The sequence below is a fragment of the Dermochelys coriacea genome, chromosome 8 (assembly GCF_009764565.3).
Source record: "Dermochelys coriacea isolate rDerCor1 chromosome 8, rDerCor1.pri.v4, whole genome shotgun sequence".
NCBI lineage: Eukaryota > Metazoa > Chordata > Testudines > Dermochelyidae > Dermochelys > Dermochelys coriacea.
Window position 1 is genome coordinate 97,283,187 of NC_050075.1, and position 20,702 is coordinate 97,303,888.

The following is a 20,702-nucleotide window of genomic DNA, read 5'->3' on the forward strand; positions in this document are numbered from 1 at the left end:
GTTTAAAGTAAAGATTCACTGATTAATGTTTTTATATAGTTTTACTGAAGGTGCATTTTTTAAAAAGTGCAGTTCTTTCCACTGGCATTATATTGTCATGTTTGCTGAAAAAAATACAATTTTGCCCAGGGTTGTAGGAGCTTGTTATGAAATACTTTATTTTAATGCAAAGGAACAAAATTAAGATTATTATGGGACAGAGTTAAGATTGCTTTCAGGTGTTTTGATAATTAAAGTATAAACTTTAGGATTCCCTTAATGTATATTTTACATTATTTACACTTATACAGTGGACGTATCCTGAAATCATAGTTGCATAAACAATCATCTTGAGTGCTAGAGAAAGGTCTTGCCCTGCTTCTGGAGTGGGAGAAGTTGCCTCTTCCTCTTCTACACCACTGCAACAGAGGACAGAATTTAGCCCAGAGCTGGCTCACTATATACTCCCCCAGTGGCTAGGGTTCATGGATGTAGAAATCCCATATCCAATAGGCCCCTATTTGTGCCATTCTATAGCTGCCAGCCATATTGCACGTCATGTACCTAGAAGACTTTGGGTGACAGAGGGTCCAGAATTCTGTACCTTTTAATCCCCAAACCCAGCTTTCTACTACTTAAACTAAAAGAGAATCTGCTTTAGGTATAGAAGTGAAAGGGCTTATGTTATGATGAAACACATTTGAGCAGATTGGACATGCCTCCCTTTTACGCGCAGTGGTACATATAGTTTGCTCCCTCTAGCCAGTACATTATAGTTCTATGAACTGAGCACAATTTGAAAACGTTATTTCAAAACCAAGTATCTTCAAACATGGCACAGCCCTTTTCCAAGACTATGGCCAGGAAAAGTTTGAAACTTTAAAAGAAAGTTGTTTTGTGAATTGGCCAAGCACAAAAACATCTGCAAATTTTCATTGTGGGTGAAAAATGATCTTTTTCTTTTGCCCTCAGACAATTTAATCAGCTGAATGGATTTTGCTTGCATTTTCTAAAAAAATGTACCTCTGGGATGAAGTATAGCTGGGAAGGTTTAGTCCACAGTTAGGTTATTTTTTATAAAGTTTAAAGCAATGATTGCACATATGAATGTAGAATTAATGTGTCATCTCACCAATAGTGCTGGTGATATGAACCAAAACTACACTAAGGTGCAGCCCTAGGGTTGCCACCTTTCTAATGGCTGGTAACTGGACCTCTGAGTCCCCGCCCCCTGTACCACCTTTTCCCCCGAGGCCCTGCCCCTGTTCCGCCTCTTCCCCAAGACCCCTCCCCTGCTCCACCTCTTCCTTCAAGGCCCCATCCCTTCTCTGCCTCTTCCCCTCAAGGCCCTGCCCCTGTCATTCGCAGTGTCTTCACCTTGCCTGCCACCTGTGGGCTGCGCAGGGCCATGCGACACCACAGACCACACAAGCAGCCTGATCCCGGAGGTGGCAGCTGCTGCTGCGCAGCCTCCTTCCTTCCGCTTTGGGTTGTCACCTTTTCCACAGATCAAAAAAATTGGACATTAGGGCTTGCCAAATGGCACCTGGGCACGCAAGCCAAAACCCAGACTGTCCAGGTGAAAACTAGACAGGTGGGAACCCTATGCAGCCCTTTATTTCTAAATCCTTTTTATACAAAAACTGTAGAAGTGAAAAACCAAATCCTAATCCCGTGGAAATCAACACCAAAGGGATCTCCATCCCATTAACACCCGTGGAATCACAGCCTTGGCCTAAGAGTGTTTGCTTCCAAGTTTATTCCTATATCAGTGTTGATTTCCTTTTATGGAACTTCCCATTTGAATAGCTGTAGTTTCTAGGCCAAATTTTCTAAACATGGTCATAATATTTTACATACCTATCACAGTGCACCCACCAAGTAGCAGTGCTGCCAGAATTGCAAATAGAGGCCAAGTTGCCCTTTGAAAATTTGGCCTGTGTTTAAGGTAGTGGTTTTTTCCACCCCTACTGCTGCATCTAAAAGGAATCTTTGACTGCCCAGCCAACACAAGCCAACTTGCTTATATTTTATTCCAAACATATATTTTTAAATTGTCATTGCAGTTTCACTCCACCTTGTTTAGGATCTCAGGTTTTGGTGGAAATGCTGGAGATAACGGCATCATTAGGGTAAATTTTGCACAAGGTTTTGCATGGCAAATTTTAGCTTTCTCCTGATTTGTCTTTTGCTCCAGAGGAGTTAATGATATAGTGTGCTAAATGCTATGAATATTCAGGTCTAATGGTGCGATGAACCACTGTAAAAAGAAATATTGCTTCTTGTGAAGAATTCCCTTCAAGCAGATGAAATTAATGAAGGTAGAGATTTTTATGGGGCAGTGACCTCACTGCTTGTAGTGTGAACACAGCTTTGTACCTCATTATTCAGCAGACCTAGACTTCTGGAGCCTGCGTTTCTCTCAGTTGTCATAGCTACTACAAGATTATCTGACTGAAGTCAGGCTTTTCATTTTGAATGTTTTTTTCTTACCTGTTTTACCCATTGATTCAGAAGCAGATCTCTAGGGAAGGGAATGTTGTTTTTCTCCAATCAACGAATTGGCTTTTACCTAAGAATTTGGAAAATAAAATCTATTTTTCCCAGATGGCTTTGAGACATGTGTGAGTAGCTATGCAGTGATTGGCAGTAGGTGTTTAGAAGCTACAAGAGGCTGTCGTGTGTTATTGCCGGCAACCATTTTGTTTATAGATGTCCAGGAAAGAAACATACTGTAAGCGTATTATTAATCTCCAGTGTAAGACAATGGGCCAAATTCTTTTCTCATAAATCCATAGTGACTTAGTTGACTTAGTGGAATTACTCTTGTTTTACATGGGTTTAACTGAGAACCAATTATGACCCAAAGGTGGTTCAGTTGGTCCTGGTGGTTGATGTTTGCTTTATCCTTGTGCTTGGGAATTTGAAGGTAGGAAGAGGTAGCATGCACTACACCACTGATGTCTTAATCTGAATTTTTTTTTTCCTAATCACAACAAAAATGGAGTTTACAAACTCCCTGGGATTAAAGCAGATCTAACTATAATCTGATAAATTTAATTTGACTAATCTAAAGCTTTTAAGACTCTGCAGAGTTCCTTTCCTGAGTTGAGAGTAGGAAATCAGAAGCAGCATCTTTCTAAAGGGGAAAGATAGAAATTCAGACAAATATTCTTGGGTACTTCTTAATTTATTTCATATTGGCATATACTGCATAATCAGTGTACCTCAGTATAATGGACTAAAGGTCTGACAGTCATACAGTCTGCTTTTCCTGGCAAAACATCTCTGATTTAAATTCCCTAGTGGCAGAGTTAGCTCCCACACCGTGCAAAAGGACCAGTGAAAACAATTCTTATAGCTAGAGGGAGTCCCATGCACTTCAGTAGGACTCTGCATGAGCATAATATATCCTTTGTGGATCCGTGTGCAGCATCATGGCTTTATTCTGTAATACCTTAGTTGAGTAACTGAAAACAACACAATTTCATGATAGGTATGAATTTGTATGTTAATATCACAGACCTATTAGTTTAATGGATATTCTCATACGGTTCTTAGTGATTTGCCAAATCAGTATAATTCGTAAAATTGCCATTTTAACAAACAAGTCATGTCTGGAGGAATGTGAGTGGGCACATCTCATCCAGGTTCCAATTCTAAAAATAAAAAAAAATCCAAACACTTTCTTGCATATATTTCTACTAAAATTATATCTACTACAGAACATCTAAAATTTGATTCAACAGATTACATGCTAAAAGAACATAAAAAGCGTAAACATAGGTCTTTATCTCTTCCCTTGTGGGTATCTCTGCAATTTGAACATAAACTACACAATATAAACCTTATACATCGTAATGCCTTTTTCTCTTTACATTAAAATCACACTTATTTTGATCTGCCTTTCAGTTATTTAACCAGGAAATCTGTGCTGTTTCAGTATTCAGGAGTCTTGTAGCAATTCCCCATTACAGAACAGAACTGAGGACACTGAGAGTTCTTAATAGTAACTTTGTATATGTTAGTGAAAAAGATATTAAAAAAATGAAAATTTTTCAGGTCTTGTGTATATACGGTACTCTTCTGTTCATTAAAGTGCTATGCAATTATTGCTGAATAAAGTAGGTATGTTAATTATACCACCACGAAAATAAAGCCATTTTCAATGAACACATGAGTCTCTGAAAACTTACTATAGATCAATAATGCATTTTTGCATCAACAATTATTTATCAGCAGTAACTTTGGAGTCTGGTCACACTGTTATAATTAACTAATATTACTCTAATGAAGCTCCAGAGACTGGAAAAATAGCTTGTTTGTGTTTGTGGAGAGCTGTGTTGCAAAAGAAGGAGACAAATGCAAATATTAATTTGTGAGATTATTTGAAATGGTTTCCCTGGCTCCTTAGCTACATTAATGCTTTGACTAGAATTAGGAATTACCATTTCTTCTGCACGCCGCATCTCAATGGGCTTCTCCATATCAATCACCATAGCAACAGCTACTAATAGTGGTGAGACTGCAATTCTGTTGCATTATTTCCTCTATGGAAGGTCTGTCTTTATTCAGAGGAATTCACTTCAAGGTCATCATTATTTACCTCCCTCTCTTTTGCTGCCCTCCCTAGAGGGTAGCCTTCTGAGGGAAAATGCCCCAGGGAGCATGAATCTTGCTTTGAACAGAGGCACCTGACACATGACCTCAATGTCTTTGAAAATTTATACTGTCACTGTTTCCAAGGTAACTGCACCTCTGACCCCTTTGTGGCTTCCTTAAGGGCATCTAGCTTATGTCTCAGGCCTTCAGCCATCACCTTTCTTGAGGCAGAGTCCCACAACACACTCTCTCTAGAGTGGAGATTTAGGCTGCAGTTCATCCTGCAATTCACTATGACTACCTCAGCAGATCTGACTTTAGTTCAGCACCTATATCCCTCTTCTCTGTGGGGCAACAACAGGGTTAACAAGTGACCAGCCAGCATTCATAAAGCAAAGTATTATTTATTCAGAAGAAAAGCATCACAGAGAAAATATATTGAAAACAATAAACAGCTTATTATCATGCTTACAAGGTAATGCCTATCTGCCACCTAGGACGCTGGTAGGTTTCAGAATATGTCACATCCTTTCACAAGGCCTGTCCTTCTTTTCACAGTCTCATGTCTGTTCTTAGACTGTGTGAGTGACTGCTCTCCTTATTTTAGGGTGGCCATTTCATACAGTTTTCAGTTCTTTGTTGTTAGGGTCTCTTTTACCAGATCACATGCATTTTGTTTTCATCACATGCAGGAATAGTCCATATTCCTCACTGACTCTTTTTATAGACGTCAACATTTGTTGCATTGCAAAAAAAGTTTCAAAAAGTGAAATTCACCTCATTTTCCACACCCCAGTAACTCTGAAACTCTTTGTCAATTCACCACAAATTTTGCCAAACAGTTCTTGTTTGGCTGTAAACTACACATGTAATTTCAAGCAAAATGGATTTTTTTTTTTTTGAGAAGCAGGAGGCAAAATCAATTGGGCTTATTATTGAGAGGCTAGTAACAGCCTTAATGAGGGAGTCACTTCTGCAGCTGTATGATGGAGTGTCTTTTTTATTAATGATGGATATTGTCAATTTCCCATTTTGTTTTGCATCAAATTAATATTTGAAAATCCACAGTAATTACTCTATAGATTCCTATCTTATGGAAAAGATGTTATTCATAAGACTCACTTTACCCACATTGAAACACTGCAACTGTTAAGCAGTGCCCAATGACCTTACACTAGTATAGAAAATAAAATATACAAATGAAACCAGATGTGGAATTTACAGAGACAGAATTCATATAAATGATGAGGAATTTTTACCAGGACATGAATGTAACTATTCTCTGCTCTTAAAAAAAGTGCCAAGGAATTGACTATACAAAGGCTTCAGTTTTACATCTTATCCGAAAGATGGCATCTCCAACATCCTAGTGCCTACGAGTGTCCTATTGGCTGAATAGTGACTAAAAGAAAAGGGTACCAACAGTGAGTCACTAAGCGTACCACTTCGTTGCTTTTAAAACCTGTAGCAGTGGGTCTCAACGCACAGGTCTATAGACTTCGGCCTGTGCTACCACATTAAAAACAGCTAGTGGACGTTGCAGTTTGGGTACTGAAGCCCAGGGAAGGGGGTGGGTTTCGGAGCCCAAGGTCCAGTCAGAGCTGCAACACTCCTGCCAATCAAAGATTTTCAAGATTTCTACTGGGATCACTTCATATTTAAAAAAGATTTTGCGTCTGAGACTACAACACTTGCTTCTCTGCACTGAAAAAAGTGGAAACTAATATTGGTTTTTCTCCCTTTTATACAAAAAAATCTTCTGATAGGGCAGGTAGCAAAATAGAGAATGTAAACGAATTGCTCAAGTCAAAGGATAAATAAATGCCATGGTGGGTATTTAATTTACTGTTTAATGTTATTTTCTATTGAAATACTTGGGAAGAACTTCTTAGCATATGCGCAACGTGCATCAGATGGCATGTGACCAGGATTCATCACTGAATTTGGTCTGCTGGTTGGATCATTAGCTGGGCCAGGTATTAGTGGGGAGTGTGGCATGAACACTGATCCATGACCTCTGGGAAGCTCTGAGATGCTGTAATAATGGGGGCTGCCTAAGTACCCAGACAGACTTAGGAAGGATGATGTGTGTGTAAATTGCCTTTCACTTATTCTTCCCACCTTATCTCTCCATATGCTGTCTATAGTAATTCATAATGCAACCCTTTTCTTGCTCTAAGGGCACTTTATACTAGTGTAAAGCCATGCTAAAGGTCACAATGTGGTTGGCTCCTGTGTGGGCGTAGAAAGAGTGCAAGGAGGTCCTCTCCCCCTATTTCAGCCCTGTACAAGAGCAAGCCACAGTATGGCTGGAGGGTGCAGACTTTGCTTCTTCCTAGCACACTCCATAAAATCTAGCTCTCTGAAAGTGGCTAGGGAGGGGCAAGGTAGGTTGAAGGTAAGACAATAACTCCCTCTCTCCTTTCCTTAAAAGCCAGTGGAGCCAGATGGATCTGGAATGGGGAATACTCTCTCTATGACGGTGCCACTACAGTGCCAATGTGTAGTGCCTAGGCAGAGTTCTGGCTGAGGCCTGTGGAAAATGAGTCAGTGGTAACAGTCCAGTCCATAATAACCTGATGACCACATCACAGGAATCACCACTGTAACTGTCACCACTGTTGCCACTGAAGCGTTGTGTGCACAAGCACAGTTGTCAGCACTGATGCAGCTACACATGCTTCTGGGCCAGGGTTAAAGATGTGCCAGTGCAGCCCTCCCTGTTCAAGGCTGAGGCACAAGGGTGGAGTGGTAAGTGCCTGCTGCCCATGCTTTACCTATTCAGTGGAAAGAGGACTTCAGTCTCTAGTGCTCTCTGGCATCAGCACTGAATTCACATTTTAAAAACAAAATAATCATAAGCTTGTGAATTAGTAGCTAGGAAATCATAAGCTTCATTGCAGAAGTCCTCAGGGAGGCATGAAAGCAAAATTGCTTTTCTTTTCTAGCTGAGATTTTCGATACATTTAATATTTTAGTGGGGTTTGTGTGTACAGGGGAGGAGGAGCTTCTATATTAATTTGCATTGTCTGTAGGTGACCGACCCCCATTTTCTATGGATACATGTGACCATCTCTAATTTGCCCACTTGGCAAATTTCAAAAGGGAGACAGGCAACACATACAAACATAAGAAGGGACAGAGGTGGGAGTAATGAAAACAAGGAAGAAAGATGTGCTCATTACAGCTCAGGGAAGGAAATTAATTCACGGTTGGAGTGTGTAAATTGCTGTAACCCTGCCAAAATATTAGGAATCAAGAGCTTATGCAAACTTCGCTTATTTATTTTTTTCTGAGGTAGCTTTTCTAACATTTATTTTGATGTATTTCCTCAGCTCAGCCTTGATCTGTTACGTTATCTGCATGTAGTCACTGCAGCTCTCATATTTATCATCTCTTTTCAATCAGATCAGTAAGGCTATAGCTGTGTTACTTCAAATTAATACTCCACAGTGCCATAACATTACCCATTTGAAATGGCTGCTAGATTACAGAGATGAAGACAGATCGATAAGATTAATAGGTCATTTTGTTTTCAGTTATACAAGTGCCAATTAATCAGAATAGCTAAATATGTATAATTCGAACTTTGGAGAAAGGCAGGTGCCGTGTAAATATTTGTGAGAGGAAGACAGACATAGAAGTAGAGATTGTGCCTATTCTTTTCTTTTAATGAACTCCAGCTCTGCCCTGCAGTTAATTTTAGATGCAGTTCCTAGTGTTTAGACATCTCTCCACCTGAGTGTGCTAACAAATCAGGTAGCTAGATGACCAAATGCTGTAATTTTCAGATGCACTTAATTGCAGTTATAAAATTGCATCCAGAAAATTGAAGGTGGAATTGAGATTCCTTTAAAAATCTGCTGCATCACAGCCATAGAATAGCTTATGGTCTGTGCTCAAGAGTATCCTTCTCCTTTGACTCTTTTTGGAACCTTAATCTTTTTCTTATTGGCAAGACATCTCTGCCCCATTCTACCACCAACCCCCTAACAAGCAAGAATTCATTTGGTGGTTCTAGTAATTTGTAATTTTAGTGCACTAGTGATTTGCTACCATGGGATTTAAAAATACAGGCATAGGATTTGCCACACTGAATCAAAAAATGGATCCATCAAATTCTGTCTCCATTAGTGCACAATGTGAGATGCTACCAAGAAAGGCAAACACCTCTACTTCCTCAAATGAGCTTGTCCTTTTGGTACTTAGGTGGTGAGAGCCAAAATAATGCCCAGACAGGTAGAAAGAAGTTGGGTTTGCTGGGACTGATCCAGGAAGGGAAGGAGGACTTGGGTTTCTTAGGTTTTACTTTAGGGCATATCAAAATAGATTAAATAGGTAGAACACTATCACTTCAGGGAGTTAGAAACTTCAGCTATGCTCTTTGCCCATACAGCCTGGTAAGTTCATGAGTAAGGTAATGTATATACTAATAATTCCAGTGCAAGTAGTCTGTGCTTATCTTCCTAGGTGAAAAAAACAGAATAGTTCTGTATAACGCTGTTTAGAGCATGTCTCCACCTTGAGCTGGGGTGTGATTCCCAGCTCACATATATACTCTCACACTAGCTCTTGTCAAGTTAGCGTGCTTAAAAATAGTAGCATAGCTGTGGTAGCATGAGCACAGCATGGGATAGTTGTGCTGAGTATGTACCCACACGGTTCAGGCAGCTGCACTACGATTTTTAGTGCTGACCTTATTAGATAATTCTCCCTGTACTCTTGCCACACCCTCAAAGCTGATACATAACTCCACATAGTAGAGATTCTGTTGTCTTTCAGATGGACTTCCCATGTTACGTCTCAGCTACCAGTTTCATTTCAGCAGTGTGGTTTCTCACAGGAGCTGTGCACCAGAGGCAATAAGTACTTTTGCTATTGAAGACAAAAGCCTCCTGAGCGAAATTAAAAGAAGCATTTTTCAAGACATTATTTGATCTAATCTAATTGATAAAAGCCATAATTTTCCGCTGGATCTTTGAAGCTGCTGAAACTGAATTTTTTTTCTTAACTGAGTAAATTAGGTACCAGTTAAAAGTAGTTATAGGGAACTCTTGCCAGTGGCTGTGTTTTTCTTTTTGCATAAGAGTGACCATTGTTGGGACATCTGAAAGTTTAATTTGAGCAGATTCCTCTGGCTCAGCAGTAAATCAGGCATGCAAAGGAAAAAAGTCTGTTCTCCTTCGTAGCTCAAAAAGTCTGATTTGTATGTAAATACAGAATGGTGACTTCCAGGGAAAATAGTAGGTACCTTGTGAAGGGATTTATCGACGTGATTCAGCAGCTAATCCCTGCACAACTCACTGAATATTTACCTTATGTGTCTCACTTAATATGTCCAAAACAAGACACTGTGAAATTCTGAAATTTGCTTAGTTTTGGGGATGAATTGGTGAAAGTCATGAAAGTCAGGAACTGATAGCACTGGCTTGAGCTCAGTATAGTGACATCAGGAGCTATGCAAGCCCGTGTCACACAATGCCATGCATCTCCATCCTAGACTGTAATATCTCTGCTGTTCCATTGCTTGTCTCCCAGGATAGCTTTGACAATGCTTTTCAGTCTTAGCTTGCTACACCTTTGCTGTTCTGGTGCTGGGACCACACACAATATTGCCAGTGGTCCTTGTTCCTGATCTTCAGTTCCTTTGCACTTCTGTCCGACGGTCTCCAGGCAGTTCTGCCAGTGCTTCTCAGTCTTGACCTTCAGCCCTTCAACTATTCCACTCCTGGGCTCCACGCACAGTTGTGGTAATGATCCTCAGTGATCCTCAGTGAACCTACCACAATTCTGGTATTTCAATCCTGGCTGGACTCCACACACACGCAGCCAATGCACATCACTACTGACTTGGAACACCCTAGCTGTTCCTGGTCTGGACTCCACATAGCCTAGCTAATACCTTTCACTCCTAGCCTGCTACAGTGTTGGGTTTCTCCTGAGCAGAGATTGCCCAAGTGTGTGTGGTGGGTTCGTGATACGGACACAATGTCCAGTTGGGGTCTAGGTTGAGGATCTCCCAACTCATCTTTTTGTTTTTACCCCACAGTCTGTTCTTCCAGTGAGTTCCAGTGCAGTAACAAGACCTGCATAGCCATGATCTTTGTGTGTGATGGCGACAACGACTGTGGAGATGGCAGTGACGAGAGGAAGTGCTCACCACTCACCTGCAACCCTAACGAGTTCCAATGCAACAACAGCGTGTGCATCCCAGAGCCCTGGGTCTGTGACAACCAGCCCGACTGTGAAGACCACTCAGATGAATCGATGGAGAAGTGTGGCTACAAAGTCAAGTCTCAGGTGCTGAACACCTGTGCGGCCCACGAATTCAGGTGTGGCAATGGGGAGTGCATCCACTTGAACTGGAAGTGCGATGGCGATGAGGACTGCAAAGACAAGTCAGATGAGCAGGATTGTCGTAAGTATCTGCAGGGGCTAAGCAGCATGGGGAGAAGGGATGTCTGCTGGGTAAAGATTTCCTTGGAGCAGAGGGAATTTTTGGATGCCACTAAAGGCCACATTTCAGCCAAGACCTCTAATGACATGTTTGCTGCAACAAATCCATGCCTTCAGCCTGGGTATTTGTGTCTGCAGACTCTGTAGCTGAGTGCCAAGTTACCAAAATAACATGCCCAAATGAGACTGAGCACAGAACTCTGTGGCTGCAAATAATGGTGCATTCAGTGAGAAGTGATCTGTGGCTCAGAGAGTTAAACAGCAGCTTCTGTAGTGACTTAAATGTGAGCCTCTATGACGGGGGGGGGGGGGGGAGGAGAGAGCCAGCTTTCCAGGAGCTCCAGGAGGCAATGGTCCTCACTGAGTCACAATCCCTTTCAGAGGCAGGGTGGCTCCACCCTGCCCCTTGTTCAGTGCTAGAACCTTCATGACACAATCTGGCCCATAGCTTCTTAAAGAGAGATGAAAGCATTTAGGTTTGGGGGGAAATTAATTGTTCTAAAAGAATAACACAGGACTGGAAAGGAGGTAGAAAGGGTGGGGTGGAGTGGGGAAGATTCATAGATTCCAAGGCCAGAAAGGACATTGTGATCATCTAGTCTGGCCTCCTGCATAACACAGGCCATAGAACTTCCCCAAAATAATTTTGGGGAATTATTATCTAGTTTGAACTGGAACATATCTTAAAAAATATCCAGTCTTGATTTAAAAATTGCCAGTGTTGGCGAATCCTCCACAACCCATGGTAAATTGTCCCAAAGGCTAATTACCCTGTTAAAAATTTTCACCTTATTTCCAGTCTAGCTTCAACTTCTATATATCTTTGCCTACTAGGCTGAAGAGTCTATTATCAAATATTTATGTCCCATGTGGCACTTATAGACTGCAATCAATTTACCCCTTGCCCAGCTTTTTGGTAGTGGAATGGGTTGTGGGGGGCCTAGCTGAAGAGGAATTGGTAGCAAGAGACTGAGGATATCTGTTTCAGTTGGAAATCAGAGATACGGAATGGGAACAGGTTTGAAAACCCCTAGTTTGCCCCAGGGGGTCACAGCTCACAAGTTGGAAACATCTATGTTAAAGCAAAAAATATATAGTTTTCTGCCTATGAATCCAGAACATAAAACAGACAATCAGTAAAGGCATCTCTGAAGAAGCCAATTCAAAATGCACTTTGTGCTCTAAAACCTAAGCCCTTTCAGTGTAAGAGTTTGGCTTGTTAAAGGCACAGAGATAATAAATAATGGATTTCTCTTCAGTTAGCTTTGTGTATTTAACACATTGTTGCTGTGTACTGAATGTTTTATCCATTTCCAGACACTAAACTGCTCAAACTGGTCACTTACCCAGAGAGACCAAGAGGGAAATGAAGAAAATGTTTCTCTGAAATATTCATAATGACAAGATTGAGATGAAATAAAATATTTACACAACTATATACATACATACAGCACTGCTGAAAAGTGGGCAGCTCTGGGGAGGAGGGCCACAACCAACTGCAGGGATTGAACATTTTAACTAAGGAACCCAGGAAAACCTCCTGCTCTTAGAATCAGAAGCATAGGATTTTTATTGTCCACATAGACATTGCACCCAGTAGGGCAAAAAAATCCAGCCTGTGAGGCTAGTAGGGCAATCCCAGCTTGGGAAAGACCTGTACAAGAAGGCAGTTAGGCTTTCTGTGAAGCGGAGACATAGGCTGGGAGCAAATGCTGTAGCTCCTTTAACAGGGGAAGGCGGAAGTGGAAGCTCCTGTTTTTCAGGAGAGGAAGGGAAAATGCAGAGTAGCCTCTGAGCTGCTCTTAAGAGTAGGGAGAGAAGAAAAAGGAGTAGATGGCTTAGGAGCAGGAGAAAGAGCTGGTATACAGAAAATCAAAGGGGGTGAGGGCAGCAGCAGAAGAGGAGTCCAAGATGGGCTCAGGATTTACTGCTGGGGCAATTCTGCGCCACTGTGCAATGAAGAATTTTGTAGAAATTAACGTTGTGCACGCAGAATTTCTTTTTCCCCACAGAAATGGGCTGAAGTGCTGCTGGCCACCACTAGGGGCCACTGGACCCAACAGAGCCCAGCTCGCACATAAAAGACACTGCTGGGGGAGGGAGCTAGAGGGTTCTGAGCAGTTCCCAGCACACCCTGAGGGAAGGAGAGGGCCGTGCACAGGAAACTCCGTGCAAGCCTGGGACCCAGCATCAGGCTGTTTCTCCTTCTGGATCCCTGGGCTCTGGGGAGGGAGAGGGCCGTGCACAGGAAACTCCGTGCAAGCCTGGGACCCAGCATCAGGCTGTTTCTCCTTCTGGATCCCTGGGCTCTGGGGAGGGAGAGGGCCGTGCACAGGAAACTCCGTGCAAGCCTGGGACCCAGCATCAGGCTGTTTCTCCTTCTGGATCCCTGGGCTCTGGGGAGGGAGAGGGCCGTGCACAGGAAACTCCGTGCAAGCCTGGGACACAGCATCAGGCTGTTTCTCCCGCTGGATCCCTGGGCTCTGGGGAGGGGAGAGGGTCAGGTGTCTGGATTGTGGAGGGGGGCCCTGTGCCTGGGTTTTGTGGGGAGGGGGGCAGGTACCCTCATGGTTGGTCTCTGGGGAGGGGAGAGGGATGGGTGTCTGGGCTCTGGGGGGAGGGGGGCATGGGTATTTGGACAAGGGGGGCCCCGTGTCTGGGCTCTGGGAGGGAGGGGATGCAGGGACCTGGGCCGGGGGACGCCGCGGCTGGCTTCTGGGGAAGAGGGGTGTGGGTATCTGGGCTGGGGGGGCTCTGTAGCTGGGCTGGTGCGGGGGAGGGAGTGTGGGTATCTGAGCTGGGGGGGTGTTCCCCCCCAGCTTGTGGGGGTAGGGGGACAGAGAACAGGAACTGGGTTATAATAGGGGTTTCTGTAACTCTCTACTCCTGGGGGATTTTTGTGTGTGTGTCTGTATTGTTACAGACATACTTGCTAATGGGTATTTTGAAATAAATTACCAAAATAATTGAAACTGGTGTGATTATGTAGTATTATTTTTACAAATAAAATTTGCAGAATTTTTAATTTTTGGTGCAGAATTTTTATTATTTTGGCGCAGAATGCTCCCAGAAGTAAGGACTGATGCTCAGCTTCGGGGAGGATTGATTTTGTTGAGAGAGGGAGCGTTGATTGACTAGATATGAGGGGGATAACAATGTGATTGTGGAGAACGATATGATGGAATTGATTTACTCGCGGGATGAAATAGATCTATTTGAGCCACAGAATTGGTCCTTCACCTTCAGGAATGTAGGCCTCAATGGCTGCAGGTGAAGGTGAACTCCCTCAGTCAACACTAGCAGTAGATCTGATATCCTCTCTGTGGACAGCCACTAGAGGGCAACATCACTGATCTACACAAAGCCAGGGTGTTACAGTAGAGCCCTGTGCGGGGCTATTTTTAATCCCGCTCCTACCCACTCCCGCTATCGTGGCAGTGGGTCCTGTGGGATCCCGATTCCAGGCAGGACTCTGCCTCCTGTTAAGGAGACGGGGGTTGTCATAGGGTGCTAGTAGCCATGGGGAGTTATCTTGGGGCCCTTTGCTGTGTTAATGCACATTTGATTCTGATAACTTCTGTGCACAATTATTTGTAGTATCTAGGAGCTCTAGTCATGGACTAGGATCCCATTGTGCGAGGTGCTGTACAAACACAGAACAAAATGACAGTCCCCACTCCAAAGAACTTAGAATGTAAGTAAGTGAACTCAAAGCTTGAGGAACGTTCCCTGGAATGGCATTGGCCTTTGAGGGTGGACTATTTACACACAAGCTTCAATCCAGTAAAGGAAAGATGAGCTCCCCTCTCTCCTTCTCCATATCCAAGAGACCTAGGTGGGTGCAGTAGGGGACATGTCACCGGAAGCATTTGCCAGTTGAAATCAGTGAAAATGCTGTTTTGAGCCCCAGTTGTTTAGTTTAGAAGGGAGTCTAAGTCAAGTCACTTACAAGTCACATTCATCCAGAGGTGAAAGTAAGCCGGTACGTCCTGGTACTTGCCGGCGCACCGTACTGGGGCAGCCCGGCTTCCCCAGGGGGCAATTTAAAGGGCCTGGGGCTCCCAGCAGTGGCTGGAGCACCAGGCCCTTTAAATTTCCTACAGAGCCCTGCTGCTGGAGCCCTGGGGTAGCGGCTGTGGGGCTCCGGAGGCTATTTAAAGGGCCCAGGGCTCCCCTGCTTCTACCACCCCAGCCCTTTAAATAGCTGCCGGAGCCCCGCCGCCACTACTCCAGGGTTCCGGGGGCCATTTAAAGGACCGGGGCTGTAGAAGCATGGGAGCGACAGGCCCTTTAAATAGCCCCCGGAGCCCTAGGGTAGCGGAGGCTCCAGGGGCTATTTAAAGGGCCAGGACTCTAGCTGCCTCTGCCACCCCTTTAAACACCCATTTCCCCAGGGCTCTGGCAGCTAATTAAAGGACCAGGGCAGTAGAACCAGGGGAACCCCGGGCCCTTTAAATAGCCCCTGGAGTCCCGGCCTGCTGCTACCCCGGTGGGGGAGGGGGGACTTACGTTACAGGGTGGGCTGGGGCAGGCTCTGACCCCCTTAGACCCGCCCCTTCCGGGGGCCAGAGCTGGCCCCAGCATACTGTAAGTCATTCGACTTCCTTTCACTCCTGCATTCATCTCGCCTTTGCTGCATGGTTGGCAGGACTGGGACTACACTTAGCCCACCTTGGAGGCGAGAGAGTACTTTATTACTCAGGGGCATCCCCTAGCCTGATCCAACATGGGCAGAGATGGGTTCCAAAGAGAATCCACTGAGCTCCAGCCGTCACGATAGGAAGCCTTGAAGGAGCATGGTGTAAAGCGGACAGCAGTAATAATATCTCACAATTATATAGAAAACTTTTCAAAATATCTCCCTACAACATCACATAGTGCAACTTCCTCTGAGGCGGTGATGACTGCCAGCTAGTGCATAGCTGCATAATAGTGAAGGAAAGAAGAAATTTGTCCAGGGAGATGGGCAAACTCCCACTCCTTTGGAAAGTGCCTTGGGACCTTTAACATTCATGTTCAGAAGGCAGGAATTTTAGAGTACAAGGTCTGCAGTAAATCCATATACAGCAAATTGCATGATGTTCAGTTTACCTATGTGAAAGAGATGAACGGCAGAGCTGTGGCTCCAGGAAACACAGGTATTTCAACACTGATGCTTTGACTGTTACACCAACCTTTCTCTGGAGGGCTCCTTGACACATGCAGGTCCTGATTCTCCTCTCACTTGTAGTGATATAAATAAGGAGTAACTCCACTGAAGTAAATGAAGTTCAGAATGCTCATGTAAAACCAGTGTGAATAACAGTATAATTAGTCCACTAAAGCTGTATGTAGTGGGAAAGGAGACCCTTAATGCACCAGAGAAGGGAGGATATGTGGCTCTGTGTGGGGGTATCTGTGTGTTTAACTGATCATTCCTAGATTAAGCCAGTGTGGCTCCTAATCATAAAAAAGCTGCCCCCAGGTGGTGACGGTAGATGGTGCATGTTCTGAAGCACACAGCTGAAATATAAATGTACTATCTATTACACAGCTTTAAAAGTGACATGGGAGAACTAAAAGGTTTGTCGATGCTCTTATAAAACAAAAGGATCTGAGTTTGCTAAACAAACAGTTGTGGAAACAAAGAATCAGATATTCAGCTGTTGTAAATCACTTCAGTGGAGCTACTCTGATTTATACCCATTGGGGATCTGGCCCAGACAGCTGAGGTTTTCTTCTCTCTCTGAACTTTCTAAGTCTTTTTTTTATTAAAGATACAGAAGAAATTACAAATATATGACATGGCATTCATCATCTGGTGCTTTGATACCTCTACAATAGGTATATTAAAAATACCATAAATTTGAACTGATTAGAGTAAGTTCAGGACTGAAGATATCAATTTGACATCTTTTACTGCAAATGGAGCTAATGGGTTTTTTGTATTATACATAATAAAGGGATATTAACCACTTAAAAAAATCTCTCTTGAGGCCAGCATCAATCATTTGTTGTCATAACCATTTTGGATGAATGAAAGAGTAGGCTACCCATTGAGGGTGACAACTAGTGAAAATGCTTTGGCAGAGAGAGAGAGAAAATAAATAGGATAGAATGGGCTGGCTCAAGGAATTTGTCTGTGACAGTTGGTTTTTTTCTGAATTCATATAAATACACTCAAAATGTATTTTTCTAATATAATCTATAGTTTGGATTTATCAACCTCACAATCCAGACCTGTTATCTTAAAAGTTCTCCTTTGAAATATAGGTTGTATATACAGAAGGAGAATATTGGACAGTGCTTAGAACAAATAACTAGGAATCAGGGCTCTTGAGAGCTAATCCTAACTCTACAACAGTCTTCTTGTGTCACTTCCAACTCTCTATGCCTCAGTCCTTCCATCCATAAAATAGGACTTATCTTGAGGCTTAGTTAATGCCTGAAAAGTGCTTTGAGACACGCATGTGAAAATTGCCATAAAACTGCAAAGTGACTTTATTTTCAAAAAGTAATAAATGCCTCAGATGGAAGTTGTTTGGCGCAAATCCCCATGTGTGTCATTAAAGACACTGGGATAATTGGCAACGCAAATACCAGCTTTGAGCCTGGAATGTGCATGTTGAATTTGAGCAATTTTTCCTACCTACATGCCTCCAGCTTTCATCCAGACCACACCACACGATCCATTGTCTACAGCCAAGCTCTACGATACAATTGCATTTGCTCCAACCCCTCAGACAGAGACAAACACCTACAAGATCTCTATCAAGCATTCGTACAACTACAATATCCATCTGCTGAAGTGAAGAAACAGATTGACAGAGCCAGAAGAGTATCCAGAAGTCACCTACTACAGGACAGGCCCAACAAAGAAAATAACAGAACGCCACTAGTCATCACCTTCAGCCCCCAACTAAAACCTCTCCAACGCATCATCAAGGATCTACAACCTGTCCTGAAGGACGACCCATCACTTTCACAGATCAAGGCCAGTCCTTGCTTACAGACAGCCCCCCAACCTGAAGCAAATACTCCCCAGCAACCACACACCAAAAACACTAACCCAGGAACCTCTCCTTGCAACAAAGCCCGTTGCCAACTGTGTCCACGTATCTATTAAGGGGACACCATCATAGGGCCTCACTCACATCACATCACATCACATCATAGGGCCTCACTCACATCAGCCACACTATTAGAGCTCGTTCACCTGCACATCTACCAATGTGATATATGCCATTATGTGCCAGCAATGCCCCTCTGCCAGGTACATTGGTCAAACTGGACAGTCTCTACGTAAAAGAATAAATGGACACAAATCAGACGTCAAGAATTGTAACATTCAAAAACCTGTTGGAGAACACTTCAATCTCTTTGGTCACTCGATTACAGACCTAAAAGTTGCAATTCTTCAACAAAAAAACTTCAAAAACAGACTCCAAAGAGAGACTGCTGAATTGGAATTAATTTGCAAACTGGATACAATTAACTTAGGCTTGAATAGAGACTGGGAGTGGATGGGTCATTACACAAGGTAAAACTATTTCCCCATGTTTATTCCCCCCCGTCAGTCCCCCACTGTTCCTCAGACGTTCTTGTCAACTGCTGGAAATGGCCCACCTTGATTATCGCTACAAAATGTTTTTTCCACCCACTCTCCTGCTGGTAATAGCTCACCTTAAGTGATCACTCTCATTACAGTGTATATGGTAACACCCATTATTTCATGTTTGCTATGTATATAAATCTCCCCACTGTATTTTCCACTGAATGCATCCGATGAAGTGGGCTGTAGCTCACGAAACCTTATGCTCAAATAACTTTGTTAGTCTCTAAGGTGCCACAAGTACTCCTTTTATTTTTTTAAATTGTTCCCCTTGTCACACTTAGGTGATTAAAAGTGAAAGAATTTTTAAAAATTGAATGTTCTTTTCACATCCGATAGGGTTTTAGGGGACTACCTGGTCCTTGGTGACCAAAGAGTTAAATTATCTCAGCTGCTTATTCCGCTTATCCAGATGTTCAGGGAAAGACCAATAAATTAACAACTGGAGAGACAGTGGGAGATATGGCTCATGGGAAGGTTAGGCTTCAAACCATGTTTATAGAAACTGTGTTGAACCCCTGGCTGTGGAGTTTTATGGTTCCTTTTATGCTTATTAACTTCTTTGGCTTTTGTGTTACAAACCTTAGCCAAAATGGTCAGAAGAGTCAGATGCCAAATGTGAGGCCTTCAGTGGCTGTATTTCAGAGGCGCTAAGCACGTGCAGTTCCCATTGGGTCAGTTGGAGGTATAGGTGATCAGCACCTGTGAAAATCAGAACACTTTTCAAACTTATGGTGAATTATTCTGGTCACTGTACTTTTCAAATCGCAAAAGTATTTTTTTCCATACTAAGTCTTTGCACCATCTGGTATTTATGCATTTTGCTGTCCATTCAGCTTGGATAAAGACACTAAACTAATGTTAACAAGTTTCCTCTCAAATTCTCATGCAGCTGTACAATATTGGGTTTGGGTTTCCTACAAATGGATTTCATTTTCTACAAAATGGAAACATTTCTCTTTATAGTAAGGTTGGTTAAAATTATTATTTTTAAATAAAACCTAAATTTGGGAGTCTTATTGTTGTTACTAATATTACTACTACTAATAAATAAATATATTCAAGGTACATAGAGCCTTTTGTCTTGAGAGTCCCAAATTACTTAATAAACTGCAGGCCTTCTCTAGTTGAACTGAGTGACAAAAATCTCACTAACTTGAATAAGTGTAGGATTGGGTTGGGCAATTGCTTCACTGCTGATTTAGAGGAAAGAGTGCCACCTACAAGGAAGAAGATGAAACTGATGATCCACTAGATGTTGGTTTCGAGGTCTCCCATCCACTTACCTGTCTCACAATTACTTAGCTTCTAGAATTTGATGGTAACAAAGCTGTGGCTCCTAGGACACTGTTTATTACTTGGGAAAGCTTTTTCCCTTAGGGTTTTTTGCAAAAGGTTTATCTTTGTGCATTTGTTGGGTGCATTTGACTTCTTTCTGGGGAGGAGGGGACAGTGCCACCTCACAGCCTTTATTTTGTCACGTTATATTTATAAATGCTGGGTTTCCCCCATGCCTCCACAGCTGCTGCAGTTGTCATTGCTATATAAAATGTCATGCAGCAGTTCTGTACATGCTAGAGTTTAGTGAACTGAAGTCATCCTAAATCTATATTTTGCATCCTGTATGATGCTGTGAAGAATAACACTGTGCCACAGCTTGCACTTTATGATACTTGCTGCTAGTTCACTTAACGTCTCTTGGCTCTTTTTGGGGTATCTAAAAAAAATAGCTACCTTTCTCTCATAACTGTTTTTCTTCGAGATTGTTGGAAGGTTTTTCCTCTAGCGGTACCCGTCGGGTAAGCTGTGGAGCCCCCTGGAGTGGCGCCTTTATGGCAGTGTATATAGATCCTTGCCAACCCGCCGCTCAGTTCCTTCTTGCCTGAATACTCCCGACAGAAGGGAGGCGGGTGGGATTTGGAATGGACATGAGCAACACATCTCGAAGAACAACAGTTATGAGAGGTAGGTAACCGTTTTTTCTTCTTCAAGTGCTTGCTCATGTCCATTCCAATTAGGTGACTCCCAAGCCGTACTCTTGGAGGAGGGGTCGGAGTTCATCTGGTTGCAGACT

The 20,702-nt window shown here is 42.9% G+C and overlaps 1 protein-coding gene across 2 annotated transcripts in view; it reads left to right on the plus strand.

Moving 5' to 3' along the window:
• The window catches only part of LRP8 (LDL receptor related protein 8), a 277,677-nt gene that overhangs the window by 216,707 nt on the left and 40,268 nt on the right, over window positions 1–20,702 (plus strand). For both annotated transcript variants that reach the window (XM_038413161.2, XM_038413159.2), the window contains exon 5: window positions 10,631–10,999. In XM_038413161.2, coding sequence (XP_038269089.1) covers window positions 10,631–10,999 — 369 coding nt within the window. The remainder of the gene's footprint in view (window positions 1–10,630; window positions 11,000–20,702) is intronic.